General features: G+C 33.7%; 2 protein-coding genes and 2 pseudogenes across 4 annotated transcripts; 3 read left to right on the top strand and 1 right to left on the bottom strand.

Annotated features, from left to right (window-relative positions):
- The first annotated feature begins 1562 nt into the window (after positions 1-1562).
- On the top strand, positions 1563-1961 carry LOC104727547 (uncharacterized; annotated as a pseudogene).
- Positions 1962-3569: 1608 nt separating this feature from the next.
- LOC147933538 (protein RADIALIS-like 3 pseudogene) lies at positions 3570-4694 on the top strand (annotated as a pseudogene). 2 transcript variants are annotated; one of them, XR_015570681.1, is made up of 2 exons: positions 3570-3946; positions 4560-4694. The product of XR_015570681.1 is annotated as a protein RADIALIS-like 3 pseudogene, transcript variant X2 (transcript). The 2 variants fall into 2 exon arrangements; XR_015570680.1 differs by having other exon boundaries at positions 3571-3967.
- A 2032-nt stretch (positions 4695-6726) lies between these two features.
- On the top strand, positions 6727-9869 carry LOC104721117 (uncharacterized). Its single transcript, XM_010439030.3, has 8 exons — positions 6727-7221; positions 7394-7489; positions 7588-7698; positions 7796-8105; positions 8218-8308; positions 8452-8782; positions 8871-9019; positions 9138-9869. The coding sequence occupies exons 1-8, from the start codon at positions 6934-6936 to the stop codon at positions 9670-9672; spliced, it is 1911 nt and encodes a 636-aa protein (XP_010437332.1). The 5' UTR covers positions 6727-6933; the 3' UTR covers positions 9673-9869.
- Positions 9843-11030, bottom strand: LOC104721118 (agamous-like MADS-box protein AGL62). Its single transcript, XM_010439031.3, has 2 exons — positions 10584-11030; positions 9843-10487 (listed from the first exon to the last, which is right to left on the bottom strand). Exons 1-2 carry the CDS (start codon positions 10911-10913, stop codon positions 10062-10064), a joined length of 756 nt encoding a protein of 251 aa, XP_010437333.1. The 5' UTR covers positions 10914-11030; the 3' UTR covers positions 9843-10061.
- Positions 11031-19189: the final 8159 nt, after the last annotated feature.

Raw genomic sequence — 19189 nt, 5'->3', positions numbered from 1 at the left:
ACATTTATTTTGAAGAATAGTATTATTTAATTAAGACTTGTTCATGATTACAGATTTAGACATTTATTTTAATGCTGAGAAGACAATTTTATCCTTACTTCTTTTTCTCAATTTAGCGAACGTGTGTAGTGAAGATGTGATCCGGTGGAGAGTGGTGGCGATGATGAAATCCGGCGACCGAAATGGTGTTTACGATGATGAGATTTGGTGAAAGGAGATGGTGGTGAAGACGGTGAGATTCGTTAAACAAAATAATGGTGGTGATAATGAAATCCGATGAAAGTGATGGTGGTAAAGATGAGATCCGGTGGTCGGGTGGTAGTGGTGGAGAAGTTTTGCGTTTTGGTCAGAGAAGGAAATATTAGAAATTTTAATCTGATAATTGTTTGTGATTGGATCCCTTGGGTTCACAAGATACTATCCCTTTAGGGTTTAGATTCCTTCATCCAAATCGAGATATATCGAATTCATTGAAGCCATAGTATTTACGGGAGAAGAAGCGAGGGTTTTCATCGGCCAAGAGGGAAAGAAGAAAAAGATACAGAAGAGAGGGCTAAAATTGTATTTTTGGTTTGCCCAAAAATGCCTAAAACCGATAGTATGGAAAAAAATACCCAATTTAAAAGTTTTAGAAGAATAAAGGTCCATTTACACAATAACCCCTTAAAAAAAATTCGATTTGCATTTAATTTGAGCCCTCATAATAATGCCATGAGAATTCTTTAATATTTTAACCACGAAAAGAAGTAACACAATACAAAGTGGTTAAAAAGATGTTAGATACATGAGAGCTTTTACGAGGGAGCATCTTCGAAGCGTCAAATATGGTCCACTTCAAAGGGATCAGGTAAGATCGAAATCGAATCACAGAAAGAAGAAAAAGAGAATTTGTCCCCCCCTACGGACTGAGACAACAAACAATATTATTAGTACCTTCATAAGCTACGAAATTTTACTATTAGTCCATATGGCTAGGTTTGACAAAAAAAAAAAAAAAAAAAAAAAAAAAAGTCCATATGGCTAGTAATCTATAGTGTTAGTAAACCCCACACACATTATACATAAAATGCAAAATTAAGACCCAATTAGTTTTGTGACTTGAAACCTGAAACCACATTCCCTGTACTTCTCATAGCGAAATCATTCTAAAATTTAACTGAAAGAAGCATGTATCAAACTGATCAGCTTACCGACCATTTCAATATTACAATATTACATCTTGTTAGATGTTACTTGATTAGCTTACCGACCCGGTTACTCTCTTTAGACTACACAAAATCATGATATTTTGTTACCAAATTAAATTATGATCATTTTAAACCGGTTCGGCTCATATAGAACTAACTCTAGTGTCTAACATAACCAAACCGATTCATCTTGTAAACTCAACGTATTATGGGTAGAAAATTGGGTATAAGAATCACATGACTAGACAAAACCGGACATGAAAACAACTTATTGTAGCGAAATAGTTATACCGTTCATAATGGAAGAGTAATTAACTAATATATATGAGTGCTTACCTTAAGCAATGAAGCGTAGACGTGAAGGTACGGATCCAAATGGAAGAGTCCAAAAAAATATTCCAAGAGGACAAGTTGTTGAGTGGGCAAGTGAAGTTGAAAGGAGATGAGTATCTGCCAAAAGAATGTTTTATCAGAAAGCTTAGAATAGAGAGACCAAAGAGTGTTACGAGAGCTGATATTTTATAACTTTTTAGGGAGAAGAAATACAGTCCATATCTTCATCTTTTTTGTTATTATAATATATAAATATTTCTTATAATAAACATTAAGTACAAAATAAAGAACACACCGAGTGGAGAGGAATCGGAGAGGTTAAACAATGTCCAAAACAAAGGAGCAGAAGAAGCGTAAGAAAGGCGCAGATGTCATCGACGAGATCTTCACAAGATTTGGAATTCGTCCACTTGTGTTACCCACTCAATGTTAAATAAGTGAGAAAAATAAATAAGAACACCTGAATATCCTCGAAAAGGTACTGTTTTTTTTTTTAATTATTTATTTTGCTCTTCCATTCTCGTCCGTGGTTGTATAATGCATGCATATTTTAACTCCAGTTTAGTAATGCATAAAACAAAAACGACGAGAAAAAATAAATTTATGAACAAGCTAGTGTGTTGGAGAACTCTATGCATGTAAAAATGAATTTATAGAGAACTTTTTTTCACGTTGATTACCTTATCATATTCACAAATAACATAAGAATATCTTAGAAAGTATGAAGCACATATAAATTTACGAATACATATATTACATATATATACATTAGTTATTAAAAAACATTTGATTGTCAAATATAATAGAACAATTCTTTGTTTTAAATCCATGCTTTACAGTTTTATACCCACGTAAAATTTTGTATGCATGCGCCAAACGCAGGATATCTTTATAAAGGAATGGTGTGCAAGAAAAGTAGTTGCTCAAGTTTACTAAGGTTTAAATCAACCAATCTTCTTAACCCGTTTAAGAAAAGAAGGACAAAGCAAAGATTCCTATACATATAAAAGATAACGATTGACTGGTTTGATGACGAAATCAATATACTATAACCTAACAAGGTTCGGTTCTTAAGGTTGACAAAGCATGTTTTTGTGGTCACGCGGTCCAGGGAGGAACATGTTTTGGAGGCCTAATTTCTAACTATTAAGCCAAAAGTACTTCTTCGTAATACTCTGATATTTTTCTTCTCATTTGAGGGAGTAAAATTTTAAAGCTAATTAAGCAATTAAAGAGCATCAAAAATATAGTATCAAACAAAAAAGAGCATCAAGAGGACATATAAAGGGTTTTGATATATTCACTAATAAGGGTTGCATGCACTAGTTTCCATCCTTGTTAACAGATGCTCAACACAAGCCAAATGTAACCAAAGAGATCACTCAGATGATTGCAATATTACCAAATTTGATATAAGAGCCATAACAACGAGAATGGCAAGAATCGATGAAGTGGGGGTTGTGTTTTCTTTTTATGACATTACCAAATGATTTGGACATATATGGTATCTACGAAAAGAAATATCATCACTAACCTATCATATAAAAAGAGATTTACAATCAAAATGGATGGAGATCACAAAGAAGCATCAAACATGATCTAACAATCTCATGTGTTTAAAATAAGCATCGGATACTACAATCTAGTGATGAAATGATCTCTACAAAGCTAGCCGTGCCTCAATTAAGAGGTAAGATAAGGTAAATGGTTACTGCCTTCGTCGTTTACTGTACGGATAGTAGCAAGAAAAGAAAGAGAAGAAAGAACCATTTAAATTTCCCAATTGCAAGGTCAAGAAATATATATCAGGTTTCATTGGATTGTTTCACAATTGTGTACCTTCTCTAAGACTTTATGTGGTACTAAAAGAAATATATATCAGGTTTCATTGGATTGTTTCACATGCAATTGTGTACCTTCTCTAAGACTTTATGTGGTTGCTAAAAGAAATTGTCACTCTTGAAGTATATATTCTTCCAACTGGCGGAACCCCACACCATGCTTTTTTCCTCCTACTTATAAGGAGCTCCTCCTTCTCTTAGCTAACCAAATCAACTCCTTTTTCTCAAGTCATACATACATCTTCCTTCTTTTTCTCCCTCCCAAGAAACCAGAGATCCATTTAAAAGGCTCTTTTCAATCTTCTACGTACTCTCGATATACATACTTATTCGTAAAATGGCTTACAACTCCTCGAGCTCTAACGCTACTTGGACAAGTAAGGAGAATAAACTGTTTGAAAGGGCATTGGCTAAATATGACCAAGACACTCCTGACCGTTGGCATAACGTTGCCAGAGCAGTTGGTAACAAATCAGCTGAAGAAGTAAGGCGACACTATGAGCTCCTCATTAGGGATGTCAATGACATTGATTCAGGGCGTTATCCGGATCCCAATTACCATTCAAATGGAAACAACCACTGAAAGTATGTAAGGAACTCTAAAAGGTAAACATTATGCATAAGAAAGCATTCGTAATATAGACATGCAGCCTCCAGTTTCTTATATGCGTACATGTCGTCTTGTTTCACCAGAACAGAAAAAAAAAAAAAAAAAAAAGAGAAAAATAAATCTAGCTTAAATGATCTATATAGTAAACACCACCATTTCCCATATCTGTGAACTGTCCCAACCTCTAACTGTGGGGCCAAAAGCAATCTAGTAACAGAGAATACAAAAGTTAGTTTTGTCGAGTTCTTGAAATTTTTTATCATAAGCCATTATCTCTTATATCTATACAACCAAAAATGCTATTTCCTGATGAAAAGCTTTCAACCATCGTCTTATCTGTCTTCTAGCCAAGAAAAATTAAAGTCCCACATAATGATAGCATGTTCTATGTCTCTTGTCTTTACCATTGCAAAAACTACTCCACATATATAAATAGTGTAATCCCTTTTCTCTTTTAATTTAGTTTAGAATCTTTAGACTATAGCTTAAGTTCAGTATTGTATCAAAGAATTGATAAAATAGTCTACCGTACCTATTTCTAGTCTTTTTTGAAGAATTAAATTCATCTGGCTTTTCAATGTCTTGCAGGGTCTCCTGAAGTCGACAAAGATATTTTATCAAAGCAAAGATATTTAAATGTATTTACTTATTTTGGTGTTACGATTATGTAAGAATCATCTACTTCCGTGCTAATCTAAATCAATCAGTGTGCGTTTCATGTAAGGCTCGCCTCGAAACGTCGGATCTTCTTACACATATCATTAAAAGCCAATAAAATAAATTAAAGATCGGACGATTATAAAACCCCTGAGAAAACGATTCAGAACATGTTTTGGTTCACTTTTGCACTCACCTCGTTATTTGGCGCGTTAGCCTGATGAGTGATGACAATCTCCATGAACATTGTAACAGACCATACGGTATTGCGCTCTCGCAAATAAATCAAGAGATCATCGATGATGATGATGACGGTAAATAAAAGAAGTAATTGAGAAGATGATTGTTTTTACTTTCTTTTGGCGGATCAATTAATATTGAATTGTTTGGTTCTCGTGAGATGCACGTGTCCTTATTGGGGAGAAACATTTTGCATGGAATGTACGAACGGGCTAAATTTTGATGACAGTGGTGATATCATTTATTAGAAATAATAATTCATTTCTATTTATTCACAGAGAGGTTCAAGGCGTTAGTTATTATATTATATGATTTATATACTGTAACTGTTGTTATAGCTTGATGATTTCGTTTTTAATTGCTTTGGTGAAAACAAATAGTAGTACTAAAAGAGTATAGGTGTGTAACTAACTCGTTATTGTTAACCAGAATCATACTGACACAAAAAAAGTGTATAGAATAATAGTAGGGGACTTCTCATCTTGACTTTTAATTTTAGTATAAAAAACTCATAGTAACAAAAAATGTCAAGATTAAAAAAGTCAAAATGAGAGGTCCCTCTATTGATCTATACATTTGTGTCAAATTTGATTCATCTAAAGTATTATTCGTTTTGTGCCAACACAAAATATAAGTGATATACAATTTTACTTTTCTACGAAAATAAAAATAAGGAGGGATATTATAGCTTATTCGGTAATATTTTAGAGCACATGCATGCCTTGTATATTCCACGTCGCAAAATTGCGACCCATATACGAACCATGAGGTCCATGACGGAGAATTGGAATTATACAGTTCAATATTAATAATTTAAAATCCAATTCGTTTAAGAGAAAGAAAAAGACACGTATACTGTTTTTTTTTTTCTTTCTGAAAAAGGGAGACATTATTCTGTAATATTTTAAAGCACATGTCTTGTATATATTCCAAGCACAAATGTGCGACCCATATATACGATACGAACCATAATGAAGAACAAAAAACTGGAATTTAGTAACTATAAAAGATGTTATTTTAAAACAATGGAAATAGGAAAATAAAAGAAACTTTAAAGGTGTTATAATACAGTGCGTTTAAAATCGTAACTAGAAGTATTAACTATCCTAAAATGACGGTTGTGAACTTTTCTTATAACTTTTTTTCTTCTTTTTTTTTTGTTAAAACTTTTCTTATAACTTCGAACTATCGTAAATCTTTCAATTTAATTCAATGCATGAAATTACAATTACAAAAGCTGGTTATGTTTAATTAGATTTTATAATTAAAAGTGGATTCCATTTGTGCTTACAATAGTACTCCTATAATAGCCAATAGTTTTAAAACTTATAAATTTGCAAGTACGTACGTTCGAATAATCCTTATATATCCACTAAGCTCAAATTTTGTGTTTTTTATATTTATATATATATTCCATCGAGAATATACGAAAATTAACTTCAGTATTAGTAGTTTTAATAATTTCAATGTGGATTGTGGAATAATTTCTTATACTTTAAATTTCAAATAATTATATTACGTACCCGCGATCTATATACAGTATAAGCTGAGTGGAGAGAACAAAAACTTGGCAGATGTCAAAACTTTTAAAAAATCATTAACTTTTTTCTACACACAGTAATTTTCTCTCTTTAAAAATTTAAAACTTACATTACGTGTAACAAAAAAAGGGTTACCATTATATCCAATTCGTTCAAGAGAAGGAAAAAGACAACTATAATGTATTATCGGCCTTTTTTTTTACACACAGTAATTTTCAGGTACGTTTAGAACATGGGCCAATAACAGGCCTTATTAAAATTTAGGCCCACATCTGTATTTTGATTATTCTCCAAGCAAATTGAGATTTTATCATTTTATTTTATTTTATTATGCCTTTTAAAAAATACCGTTTAAACCCTAAAATCTCAGCCACCGTGGGGTTATCAACCATCATCGAAACCAAGAAATCAACCATCATCCACCGTCAAATTCCCGACTTTGATGGACCTTAAGCTCTGTTTCTCAATCTTTTGAAAAGGGTTTAGTTTTTTTTTTTTTTTTTTTTTTTATTCTGTCGAAATCCATGGCTGCTTCTAGATTATGTTCCGCGGCGGCGATAGCTGCTGCGTTCACTTCAATGTCATTGTCTCAGAACCGTGCTTACGCCGATTCTCGATTCCGGTTTCCCTTCTATTCTTCTTCTCCATCTCCACCTCCGTCAGATTCTCCGGCGAATCAATCTTCGTCGGACTCTAGTAAGTCTAATAAAGCAGAGCCTGATGAGCCCAAAGGATCTGGTTTTGATCCTGAGGCCCTTGAGAGAGCTGCAAAAGCTCTTAGAGATATCAATAGCTCTCCCCATTCCAACCAGGTGACTTGTTCTATCTATTTACCAAGTTCTGACTGAAATTAGGGTTTATCAAAAAGGGGAATTTAAACTTAAAAAATTGAATTTTTATATGTGGAGATGTGTGTGTCTTTTGGTGATTACGGAAATTGGGTTTTAATCTTAGTTTGTTGGGTTCTTGCTTTCTATCATTTAGGTGTTTGATCTCATGAGGAAGCAGGAGAAAACTCGGTTAGCTGAAGTAGCGGCTGAGAAATCTCAGTACGAAGCTGTTCAAGCACACACTGATATTGTGAGTAATTGAACTTTTCATTTTGCTGCCACTTTTTAAACAGGGGATCACAAGACTTATTGCAATCTGTTTTTTTATGGGGCATTTGAAACGGGCAGGAGAGACAGCGGAAATTGGCTGAGGACCAGAGAAATCTTTTGCAGACACATGCGCAAACCAAAGCACAAAGTCTTCGATATGAGGATGAATTGGCAAGAAAGAGACAACAGGTTAGTTACTCTCTTGTTGGTGTAAATTCTCGTAAATGGGATAATCTTTCTGAAGTAGTAGAATCTGACAAATGTTTTTGGTTTGGGAGTAATGTAGACAGATCATGAAGCTCAGAGACATCATAATGTGGAATTGGTTAAGATGCAAGAGGAGTCCTCTATTAGGAAAGAGAGAACAAGAATCGCCACAGAAGAACAGATCCAAGCTCAGCATCGCCAAACTGAGAAAGAGAGAGCTGAACTTGAGCGAGAGACGATTCGTGTCAAGGCCATGGCTGAAGCTGAAGGTCGGGCTCATGAAGCCAAACTTACTGAAGAGCAAAACAGAAGATTGCTTATGGAAAGGATAAATGGTGAAAGGGAGAAGTGGCTTGCTGCAATCAACACAATGTTCAGTCACATTGAAGGTAAACTGATCAATCAAGAAAAGTTAGATCTTCTTGCTTTGGGTTTTGATCAATCAAGAAAGATCAGTTTTTTTTTTTGTTCCTTTAGCTTACTTCTGTATGAATTTGGCAGGCGGGTTTAGAACCTTGTTAACTGATAGGAATAAGCTGATAATGACTGTGGGAGGAGCTACTGCATTAGCTGCAGGAGTTTACACAACACGGTATGCATCTCCAAACTAAATAAGCTACTGGATATTATGCGATGTTCTGAACCAGTCTGATTTGACTTGAGTGATCTTAGATTCTATTATCATCTTCCTTTCTTCTAATGGAACCTATCTCGTGATTCTTTTGTATTTAACAGTGAAGGAGCTAGAGTTACATGGGGTTATATTAATAGGATGCTTGGACAACCATCACTTATTCGAGAATCTTCCATGGGTAGATTTCCTTGGGCAAGCTCGGTGTCTCAGTTGAAGAAGAGAATCTCGGGAGCAGCAGCAGCATCTGTAGCAGAAGGGAAAAAGCCGATTGATAATGTCGTTCTCCATCCTTCTTTAAAGACGCGAATCGAGCGACTCGCTAGAGCTACATCAAATACCAAAACACATCAAGCACCATTCCGCAACATGATGTTTTATGGACCTCCTGGAACTGGTAAAACTATGGTGGCAAGGGAAATAGCTTGGAAATCTGTGAGTTATTATCAAAACTATGTGCTACTACTAGCTTTGTTAATCCTGCGTTTATGAGTTCTCTTAGATAACAATTATTTTTCTGCAGGGTCTGGATTATGCTATGATGACAGGAGGAGATGTTGCTCCCTTGGGATCACAAGCTGTTACTAAAATCCATCAGATTTTTGATTGGGCTAAGAAATCAAACAAAGGTTTACTTCTTTTCATTGATGAAGCCGATGCTTTTCTATGCGAGTAAGAGCTCCCTCTTTAAGTTTCTAGTATATGAGTGGTCGTTTGAGCTGCATTTTGTCAGGGTTTTAGATTTCTGACTGTAAAATAACAGAAATATTGCAACTTTTTCTCTTTGCAGGCGTAACAGCACTTACATGAGTGAGGCTCAACGTAGTGCTCTGAACGCTTTGCTCTTCCGAACTGGTGATCAATCTCGGGACATTGTTCTTGTCTTAGCTACAAATAGACCTGGAGATCTCGATAGTGCGGTTACAGACAGGATTGATGAAGTCATTGAGTTCCCACTTCCAGGGGAAGAAGAACGTTTCAAGCTTCTCAATCTCTATGTCAACAAATATCTAAAGAATAGTGACAACGACAAAGACACAAAACACAAATGGAGTCATTTGTTTAAGAAGCTGTCACAGAAGATTACCGTTAACGCAGACTTAACTGATCAAGTGATATCTGAGGCTGCAAAGAAGACGGAAGGATTCTCTGGCCGTGAGATTGCAAAGCTTGTGGCTGGAGTACAAGCTGGAGTATACGGACGAAAGGATTGTGTTTTGGATTCACAGCTTTTTGAAGAGATTGTTGCGTATAAAGTTGAAGAACATCACCAAAGGCATAGGCTTGCTTCTGAAGGTTTTCAACCATTACTCTTTTCTTCCTAGTCCATTTGCATCTTTGATTATACCATGTCATTTACTTATTCAAAAATAAGAAATCTGATTCTTTTTAAAATAGTGCGTGCTAAAATCTAACTTTCACAGTTTCATTGTGCGCTTGTTAAGAATTCATTTGTAAATCTTGTTTGATCTCACTATGTAACATCAAACTGGAATTGCAAAATAAAATGTCTGATTAAACCGCGGGTGGCTAGCCCAATACAATCCAAACACGCAAAAGTACAAATAAACGATGAAGAGAAGAAGCAAACATACTGAACAAAATGAAAGGAAAAATAAACTGAAGTCTCACAAGACAAACAATCCTAACAGTAACCATAGCCAAAATAACTCATAGGATGATTTCAATACAGCTGCTCTTCTAGCCTTAGACTCTAGCGCTCGTTGAAGTTGCAACTTGACATGTAATTCATGTTGTAACTGGGAACGATAACTCCATCATTGTTGTATCCAAACAATGGTGTCTGGTTAGGAAACCCCATGATTGGATTACAGTTGAATGTATTTATTCTTTGATCAAACAGATCAATGACGCCAACATCAACATTACCACCACCACCAAAGACAGCAGTTTCTCCCATGTAATTCTGATGAGAAACATTTAATTGAGGATAGTGAGACATGTCACTTACCAACTTCTTCCTTACATCTTGAAGAGCACCAATCAGATCGTCGGTTTCGGTCAGATCGAATTCTTTCACATCTTTTTCATACCAGCGAATTCCTCTTTGTTCTCTTGATTGTTTCACCCTGTCCAATGTCATTCTATTATGTTTTGCCTTCTCCTGTTTGGCCAGCATCTGTAATGATGAGATTCAATCATTTAATTTTGTGAAATAAGAAAATAGATATAGATATATATAATTATAATATAAAAAAATATAATTATATTATACATGAGTGAGAATCTCGTTGAGGTATTGGATATTTCTATCCGGACGAGATTCAACAAGCTGTAGGTTGTTTGGTTGGTGGGGAATGAGAGAATTGTGGTTGAAGTTTTGAAAACGATAGATTAGTTCTCTAACACTAGGATGACCAAAAGAAAACACTTTCCCACCCGGAGAGAACACAATCATCAAAATCTCTGCACCACACAATGTGCAAAGTTCACTGGCTTTCTTGAAAAGACCAAACCTTCTTTTCGAGAAAGTCACTTGAAGGTTACTCTCGTTTCTCATTTTTTTCATCTCTATTTTTTGACGACCTTTGTTACTTCTCACCATTTTATCAAAAGCTTGGATAAACAAGAGATAAAGCTGATGATGCTTAAGAGTAGAACAACTTCTTTTTATTTATATAGGCGTGCTATACACAGAAAATATTTAACATTATAAGCCATTATAAGTACTATTTTTCTTTCCAACCCTTATTTTTATCAAAATTGAATTTTCCCATTTGAGGAATATTTCATACTTATCTCTAAAATTTCTTAAGGATAAACATTCATGGTGATTTAAATGCAATATCATTGTATTAGTTTGACAAATGTATGCATCAACTCCCCCATAAGACACAATAAATTATTTATGAGCTGTTTTATAAACACCTATTCTATATATTGGGGAACAATTTAATAAAATTATTCATTTTATTAATTAGTGCCATTTTGGTCTTTTTTTTTACAGCTAATACAAGTAATCTGTATACAGAAAAGAATATTATCTATTCCACATCATATTCAAATAAAAATGGATTAAATGAAATTTTAATTTTGAGTTATGGGCCTAAAATTTTCAAGATAGATATATACAAATTACTAGAGTTTAATGTTCATAATGATAGTGAGTTATGTTTATCAAAATCAACATTTATAAGATATAAATAAAATGATTTATACTTAAGTATTGTAGATTTTTGTCACTATCTTTGTTTTTCAATAAAATGTTTGAAGATCACAATCATAATTGATTCTTGTAATAAACATTTTCTTTCTTTTGTTGTTTTTACATCAGTACCAAAAGAATAAATCACGAAGAGAAAAATATATAATACACACGATTCTAGCAACAGCCAATTGGACTTAATTATCAAATTGCACATTACGTATCGATGGCTAAATTAGATGTTTTAGATTTCTTTAGAACTTATTTGTGTCAACCTGTGATTGGCTGGAGAAAAGGATTCTCTGGCCGTAAGATTGCAAAGCTTGTGGCTGGAGTACAAGCTGGAGTATACGGACGAAAGGATTGTGTTTTGGATTCACAGCTTTTTGAAGAGATTGTTGCTTATAAAGGTGAAGAACATCACCAAAGTCATAGGCTTGCTTCTGAAGGTTTTCAACCATTACTTATTCAAAAGTAAAAATCTGATTCTTTTACTGATTCATTGTGCGTTTGTTCAGAATTCATTTGTAAATCTTGTTTGATCTCACAATGATGTAACATCAAACTGGAATTGCAAAATAAAATGTCTGATTAAACCACGGGTGGCTAGCCCAATACAATCCAAACACGCAAAAGTACAAATAAACGATGAAGAGAAGAAGCAAACATACTGAACAAAATGAAAGGAAAAATAAAGTCTCACAACACAAGAACAATCCTAACAGTAACCATAGCCAAAATGACTCAAAATATTGATTAGGATGATTTCAATATCGCAGCTGCTTTTCTAGCCTCATACTCTAGCTCTGAATGATAATTGCATCATTGTTGTATCCAAACAATGGTGTCTGGTTAGGATAACCTATGATTGGATTATTGTTGAATGTATTCCATTCTTTGATCAAACATATCAATGCCGCCAACATCAACATTACCACCACCACCAAAGACAGCAGTTTCTTCCTTATATCTTGAAGAGCACCAATCAGATCGTCAATTTCGGTCAGGTCGAGTTCTTTCACATCTTTTTCATACCAGCAGATTCCTCTTTGTTTTCTGGATTGTTTCACCATGTCCAATGCCATTCTATTATGTTCCGCCTTTTCCTGTTTGGCCAGCACCTGCAATGATGAGATTCAATCATCTAATTTTGTGAAATAAAAAAGAAGATATATATGGTTTATGCGCATATGAACATTTAAAATAATAAAAAATATAATTATGTTTTACATGAGCGAGCATCTCCTTAAGGTATTGGACATTTCAATCCGGACGAGATTCAACAAGCTGGTTGTTGTTTGGTTGGTGGGGAATGAGAGAATTGCCGGTAAAGTTTGTAAAACGATAGATTAGTTCTCTAACACCAGGATGACCGAAAGAAAACACTTTCCCAGCGGGAGAGAACACAATCATCAAAATCTCTGCACCACACAATGTGCAAAGCTCACTGGCTTTCTTGAAAAGACCAAACCTTCTTTTCGAGAAAGTCACTTGAAGGTTCTTCTCGTTTCTCCTTTTTTTCATCTCTATTTTCTGACCACCTTTGTTACTTTTCACTATTTTCTCAAAAGCTTTGGATAAGCAAGAGACAAAGCTGATGATGTTTAAGAGTAGAACAACTTCTTTTTATTTATACAGGCGTGTATTACACATGGAACCATTTATCATTATAAGTCATTCTAAGTACTATTTTTCCTACCAACCCTTATTTTTATCAAAATTGAATTTTCCCATTTGAGGAATATTTCATACTTATCTCTAAAATTTCTTAAGGATAGACATTCATGGTGATTTAAATGCAATATCATTGTATTAGTTTGACCAATGTATGAATTAACTCCCCCATCAGAAGCACAATAAATTATTTATGAGCTGTTGTATAAACACCTATTCTATATATTAGGGAACAATTTAATAAAATTATTCATTTTAGCAATTAGAGCCAATTTTGGTCTTTTTTTACAGCTAATACAAGTAATCTATAAACAGAAAAGAATATTATCTATCTTTGAGACATTTCAAGCATGGCCACATCATATTCAAATTTTAATTCAAATTAAAATAGATTAAATGAGATTTTAATTTTGAGTTATGGGGGCCTAAAATTTTCAAGATAGATATATACAATTTACGAGAGTTTAATGTTCCTAATGATAGTGAGTTATGTTTATTAAAATCAACATTTATAAGTTATGATTCATACTCAAGTATTGTAGATTTTTGTCACTATCTTTGTTTTTCAATAAAATGTTTGAAGATTACAATCATAATTGATTCTTGTAATAAACATGTTCTTTCACATAAAACGTTTACTTGTTCTTTTGTTACCAAAAGAATAAATCACGAAGAGAAAATATATAATCCGTACACACGATTCTAACAACAGACAATTGGACTTATCAAAAAAAATTTACAATCAAATGGTTGGAATGAAATTTTTTTCTTGAGTTATGGGGGCCTAAAATTTTCAAGATATATATTATATATATACAATTTACTAGAGTTTAATTTTCTTAATGATAGTGAGTTATGTTTATCAAAATCAACATTTATAAGATACAAATAAAATGATTTATACTCAAGTATTGTAGATTTTTTGTCACTATCATTGTTTTTCAATAAAATGTTTGTAAGATTACAATCATAATTGATTCTTGTAATAAACATTTTCTTTCACATAAAACGTTACTTGGTTCTTTTGTTGTTGTTACATCAGTACCAAAAGAATAAATCACGAAGAGAAAAATATATAATACACACGATTCTAGCAACAGACAATTGGACTTAATTATCAAATTGCACATTACGTACGCATGCAGTCTTATCTCCATCAAAGAATTTAAACAAAGTTTGTTAAAATTAAAACATAGTTTATTCTTAATTTTGAAAAAAAAATGAAATTAAGATTTTTTAAGTAACTTTAATATTTCATGGGTCCATTGTTAAATTTGGGGTTCTTAAAAATATAAGAGTAAAAAACAACAGGAAAATAAACTTATTTTAGAGAGGTGAGCGCGTGAGATCTTCTCGCGACTCTCTCCTCTCTCCTCCTTTTTCTTCTTCTGATCACGACTCTGTGCACCGAGTGAAGGGTTCCTCTGGCGATTCCGGCGTTGAAGAGGAACTACTGGTCCATGGCGCTTCATTGAAGAGGAACTACTGGTCCATGGCGCTTCATCCGCAGTCCATTGCACCTACCGGCGAGGTCACCAGATCGAAATCAAGGGAGTTTGTGGCGAGGAGAAGTTTCCGCAGGACACTTCCGGCAAGAGCTCTACCGGCGGCGTGGCTATGCGGTTAGAAGAAGGAAGTTCTCGGCGAGGAATGAGAAAGATACGGCGGTTAGATCTGAATGGCTAGAGACGCAGGAGGTTTTGTCACGGCTGGTGGTTTTACGGGGGAGGTCTTCCGCCGGAAAGGCAAGGCTAAGTCACCGTCGATGGCTTTTTAGATCTACTCCCTACTGCTCTATCTCTATCAGATTGAACTATGGCTTCCGGATTGTTAGATCGGTTTCTTCTTCCTTCTCTTCACAACTCTACGGTGGCGGGATGGTGATGGTCCTGTGTCACCTTCTCTGTTTGACTCCCGTCTTCCTGGCTCGCCGGTGGTCCTGGTCCGGCGAGTATCCACAGCTTCGTGGGAAGGCGGCTGCGATAGAGTTCTCCATTGCAGATTAGGGTTTCTTGTTTATATCGGTTAGCTATTGGTTTAGATTGGTTTATACCCGGGTCAATTTTGGTCTATGTTATCTCGTTTGTTTTGGTGTAATTGGACTGAACCCTAAGGGGATAATTGTATGGGCCTATTCCGAAAATAGCTCATTGGACATATATGTTTATAAATTGAAAGCCTTTTAACAAAATATATATATATATATATATATATATATATATATAAATTTAATGATAAAATTTCAATTGACAATCACAATTACCCCATTAAACCACCTTTCAGCGATACAAAGACAGTTTTCTCGTCACGCTTAGCGGCAGAGTTAGGGGCTTTCTTACAGATGACAACGGGCTCCCAATCTTGAGTCATATAGGTCCAACTCCTGCCATGATGGCTTTCGTCCGTTTGAGCATCACTATAAGCTACCAAGGGTTCAGGTGGGAGCCATTGCGTCACCAATCAAACTGGTTTGAATAAAGAATTCTTAGGTACCTGCTAATGAATGTAACTCCACTCTGTCCGATCTTGTGTACTGTCTGAAGGGTCCGCGTCTCCACCTTCAAGTAGAGATATAGATACTGATTAAAACATGTTTCACTTGTAACTTGCAGCAACAAAAAGGGTTTTAGAAAGCTGATTTACCTCCTGCAGCCGAGATAGATATGGTTATCATCACCATGTCAAATAATCACAACTCTATGACAATCTCATAAACAGAAAAGAAACAAATTCATCAAGCTAATCTATCCATAGAACTTACAAACAGACAATAAACAATTAGATGAACACAATTCACTACATAAACAATTAGATCTCATTACTAAGAATATGATGAGATCACCTAAGTTAATATGAATGCAACCACACCAATCACTAGACAATAAAACTATTTTACTAATAACATTAAAAGAATCACTAGACAATAAAACTATTTTACTAATAAAATTAAAAGAATAAAAAAACTGGACAAGGGAAATCATATATATAATAGCAGAGTTTTCTTTCATACGAGAGCATCCACGTCACCACAAAAATTTAACAAAATCATTGGGATTTATATATTGTTTTGAAGGCCACATTCATTACATGGCTGATTAAATATAAGCCCAAATATAATTAATATAAGCTTATGTAAAAGAAAGGGAAAAAGTATATACCTCTACTCACCTCCCATTTGTTTTTGACTCTTTGTTCATCGGTCGTTGCCAGGATTCACAAATAAGAATATCAACAGTCGTCAAATGTTGAAAATAAGATCACTAAAATTAAGGTTGAAAGGCGAACGTGGGCATTTACATACGAGACATAAATACTCCATAAAATACCATATTTAAGAATATTAATTGGAACGTCCAAGAAGATGAAACATCCATCACTTGTCATTAATCTATTTAAACGAGTGGAAATAAACACAATTCACACTTTCAAAGTTTACAATACTTCTGTTTACAAATGGATCCGAACAAAGTTGATATAAGTCAACTGGAATTACTCCCTCAAGATCTCTTGGATATAATTGTCTCAAAAGTTGTTGTTACATCCTCTCTTGCAAAGAATTAGGCGCATCTAATGACGAACGAGTTTTCCAAAAACTCAACCTCGCTCCACTGATGAAGAAGTCACTATTGTCAGTCCTATACCTTCCCCTCATGAAAAATGTCTTGCAGAAAACAATCATGATGCTCAATGATTTTTTCAGAGGAATCCATCATTTGGGTGTCTCAGCCAATGCAGGGTAGCTAGAAGCCGTCTATTTGTATGCTATTTTACTATTCTATAGAGGCATAAACGTTGAAGGTAAAAGCTTAAATGGACTGACAACACAACTATGGTTAACAATTGCTGGAAAAATAACAGAATCTCATTACATTGGATTAGAGTGGCCAGAAAGAATTGGTATTTAATCTCCCTTCAACAGAGATGAAACCAACAACAACAAGTTTCTATCACCTCAAGAACATAGACACCACATTTGAAAAGTGTTTCCACTACAAGCAAATGTATAAGTTTATCTTCATGATATAACTTAAACGTGGCATTTAAAAAGTTGGAAAATCAGTTTTTTAAAGTTTCCTTAAAATGCTTATAAATAGACTTGTGACAAACATAGTCTACATAGAAGTTTTTAAAGGTCTACCAGCAATTTCATGTAAGTAATTAACATCGACAGTCCACTACCTACATTAACTAATTCTTTACCAAAAAAAACAAAAACAAAACAAAACCGAATTGAATCTTATATTTGACACTTTTAACGAAGAAACTAACTACTATTTCCATACTTTTATGAAGATAAACATGGTGGCAAAGGAAACCAAGAGACACACATTTTTTAAAAATGATTATCAACATCCATTTGTTATTCAAATCAACCATATCATTTACTTAAAACAAATAATCAAATATTCAACTTATCATGTTTTCAAATTTTCATATCAAAAAGGTTAAAAAACGATTTACGAGAGAAGAAGGGTAACAAAGATCATAGATTTCAGCAAGAAAGCTAACTATTTTGTAAACAAAAAATTATCAATTTTTACAATGTGCCTCATTAAACAGTTAACTATTATTCAACAAGCTATTTTTCAATGAATGATCCACACACATGATAATCCCCTCAAGTTTAATCAATATATCAAACCAACAAAAATATAACAATCAAATTCTTGATATACTTACAAATTCTCCATTACTTAGACAACCAATTTACCAATAACGAACAAACTCCCCAGTTCTTTAGTTCCCATCTTCATCCTAGAAATCAAATTAGGGGGAAACTATTACCAAGACACAATAAAACATTAAAAAAAAAAAACTATGCCTTATCAACAAAAACAAAACAAAACCTTGCCACCCGAGAAATCAGAAATTAACTTAGTCTACGTCGACACCACAAACCAAATTAGACTCCGCCAACTGTCTTCTCAAGACTAATAAGGAATCTTCTACACTCGAAACAGTTAACAACTACATCCTAAATTGCAACCCAAGTCCGTACAAACGAACTCATAGAACAAAGAAAAAGGTGGAAAAGGAGGATGAATGGATGAAGAAGAAAGTAATTACAGAACACTTTTAATTTAGAACAAAACCAAAAAAATGAAAAAAACAAACTCAACAAAACCCAATCCTAAAAAACATATTTAAGCATGTTAAGTGAGATAATAAACTTTCGACAATTGCCTATTAAGACATGTCCCATGTTTAACCAAATTGTAAATCGACAAAATACTATCCTATACAATTGCATACTAAACAAACAAATACATAATACACGTAATACCACCTTCTCGAGAACACAAACACATATAGAAAAAATATATATAATGAGGAACCTCAAATACTTTTTCGCCCATTTATCAAACACCTCAAATACATATAATCAAACACATAGAAAGTAAAATCAAACAAAAAACATAATAAGATACATTAGCCTTTGTGTCGGCTTAGCATATGTGTTGAAGGTGCAAAAGCATTGGGGAGCTTAAGATGATAATTTTTAATATTTTTTTAAAATGGTATATATTTAAGTTTTGTTTATAATATAACACTCGATCTAGATAAAATTTGAGTTGGGCCTGATTAACATATACTCATTTCATTTCAAAATATAAGATGTTTTGAGTGAAAGTATGAAGATTAAGAAATGACTATTTTAAAAAAAGTTTAACTAATCGTAAATAAGACTGCATAAAATAAATAATAAGAAAATATAAAAGTAATCTAAAAGTTACTTAAAAAGTTGATAACATCTTATATTATAAAACAAAGAATAACCTCTAAAACATCATATATTATGAAACTGATGGAGTATTTAATTTCATCTCTAGTAACATTAAGGAGGTGTTATTGGAGGAAGCATTTTAATTGATTTCAATTATTTGTGGATTTTAAAATTCTATGGTTTTCTAATGCATGGATTTGTTGTCATTAATAGTGGATTTGAAAATCATTATTACTGGACTTTATTATTTAACTTAAATAAAATAAATTTACCCATA

Source organism: Camelina sativa, chromosome 11, assembly GCF_030686135.1.
Source record: "Camelina sativa cultivar CO46 ecotype springtype chromosome 11, ASM3068613v1".
Lineage (NCBI taxonomy): Eukaryota > Viridiplantae > Streptophyta > Magnoliopsida > Brassicales > Brassicaceae > Camelina > Camelina sativa.
Note: the sequence above shows the minus strand (reverse complement) of the source record. Positions and strands in the feature narration are given on the sequence as shown.

Coding starts and splice junctions, on each gene's coding strand:
- LOC104721117 (XM_010439030.3), top strand. CDS start 6,934: ATGGCTGCTTCTAGATTATGTTCCGCGGCGGCGATAGCTGCTGCGTTC. Junction 7,490..7,587: donor TTCAAGCACACACTGATATT/GTGAGTAATTGA, acceptor TGAAACGGGCAG/GAGAGACAGCGGAAATTGGC. Junction 7,699..7,795: donor TGGCAAGAAAGAGACAACAG/GTTAGTTACTCT, acceptor GGAGTAATGTAG/ACAGATCATGAAGCTCAGAG.
- LOC104721118 (XM_010439031.3), bottom strand. CDS start 10,913: ATGGTGAGAAGTAACAAAGGTCGTCAAAAAATAGAGATGAAAAAAATG. Junction 10,488..10,583: donor TCAACGAGATTCTCACTCAT/GTATAATATAAT, acceptor TCATCATTACAG/ATGCTGGCCAAACAGGAGAA.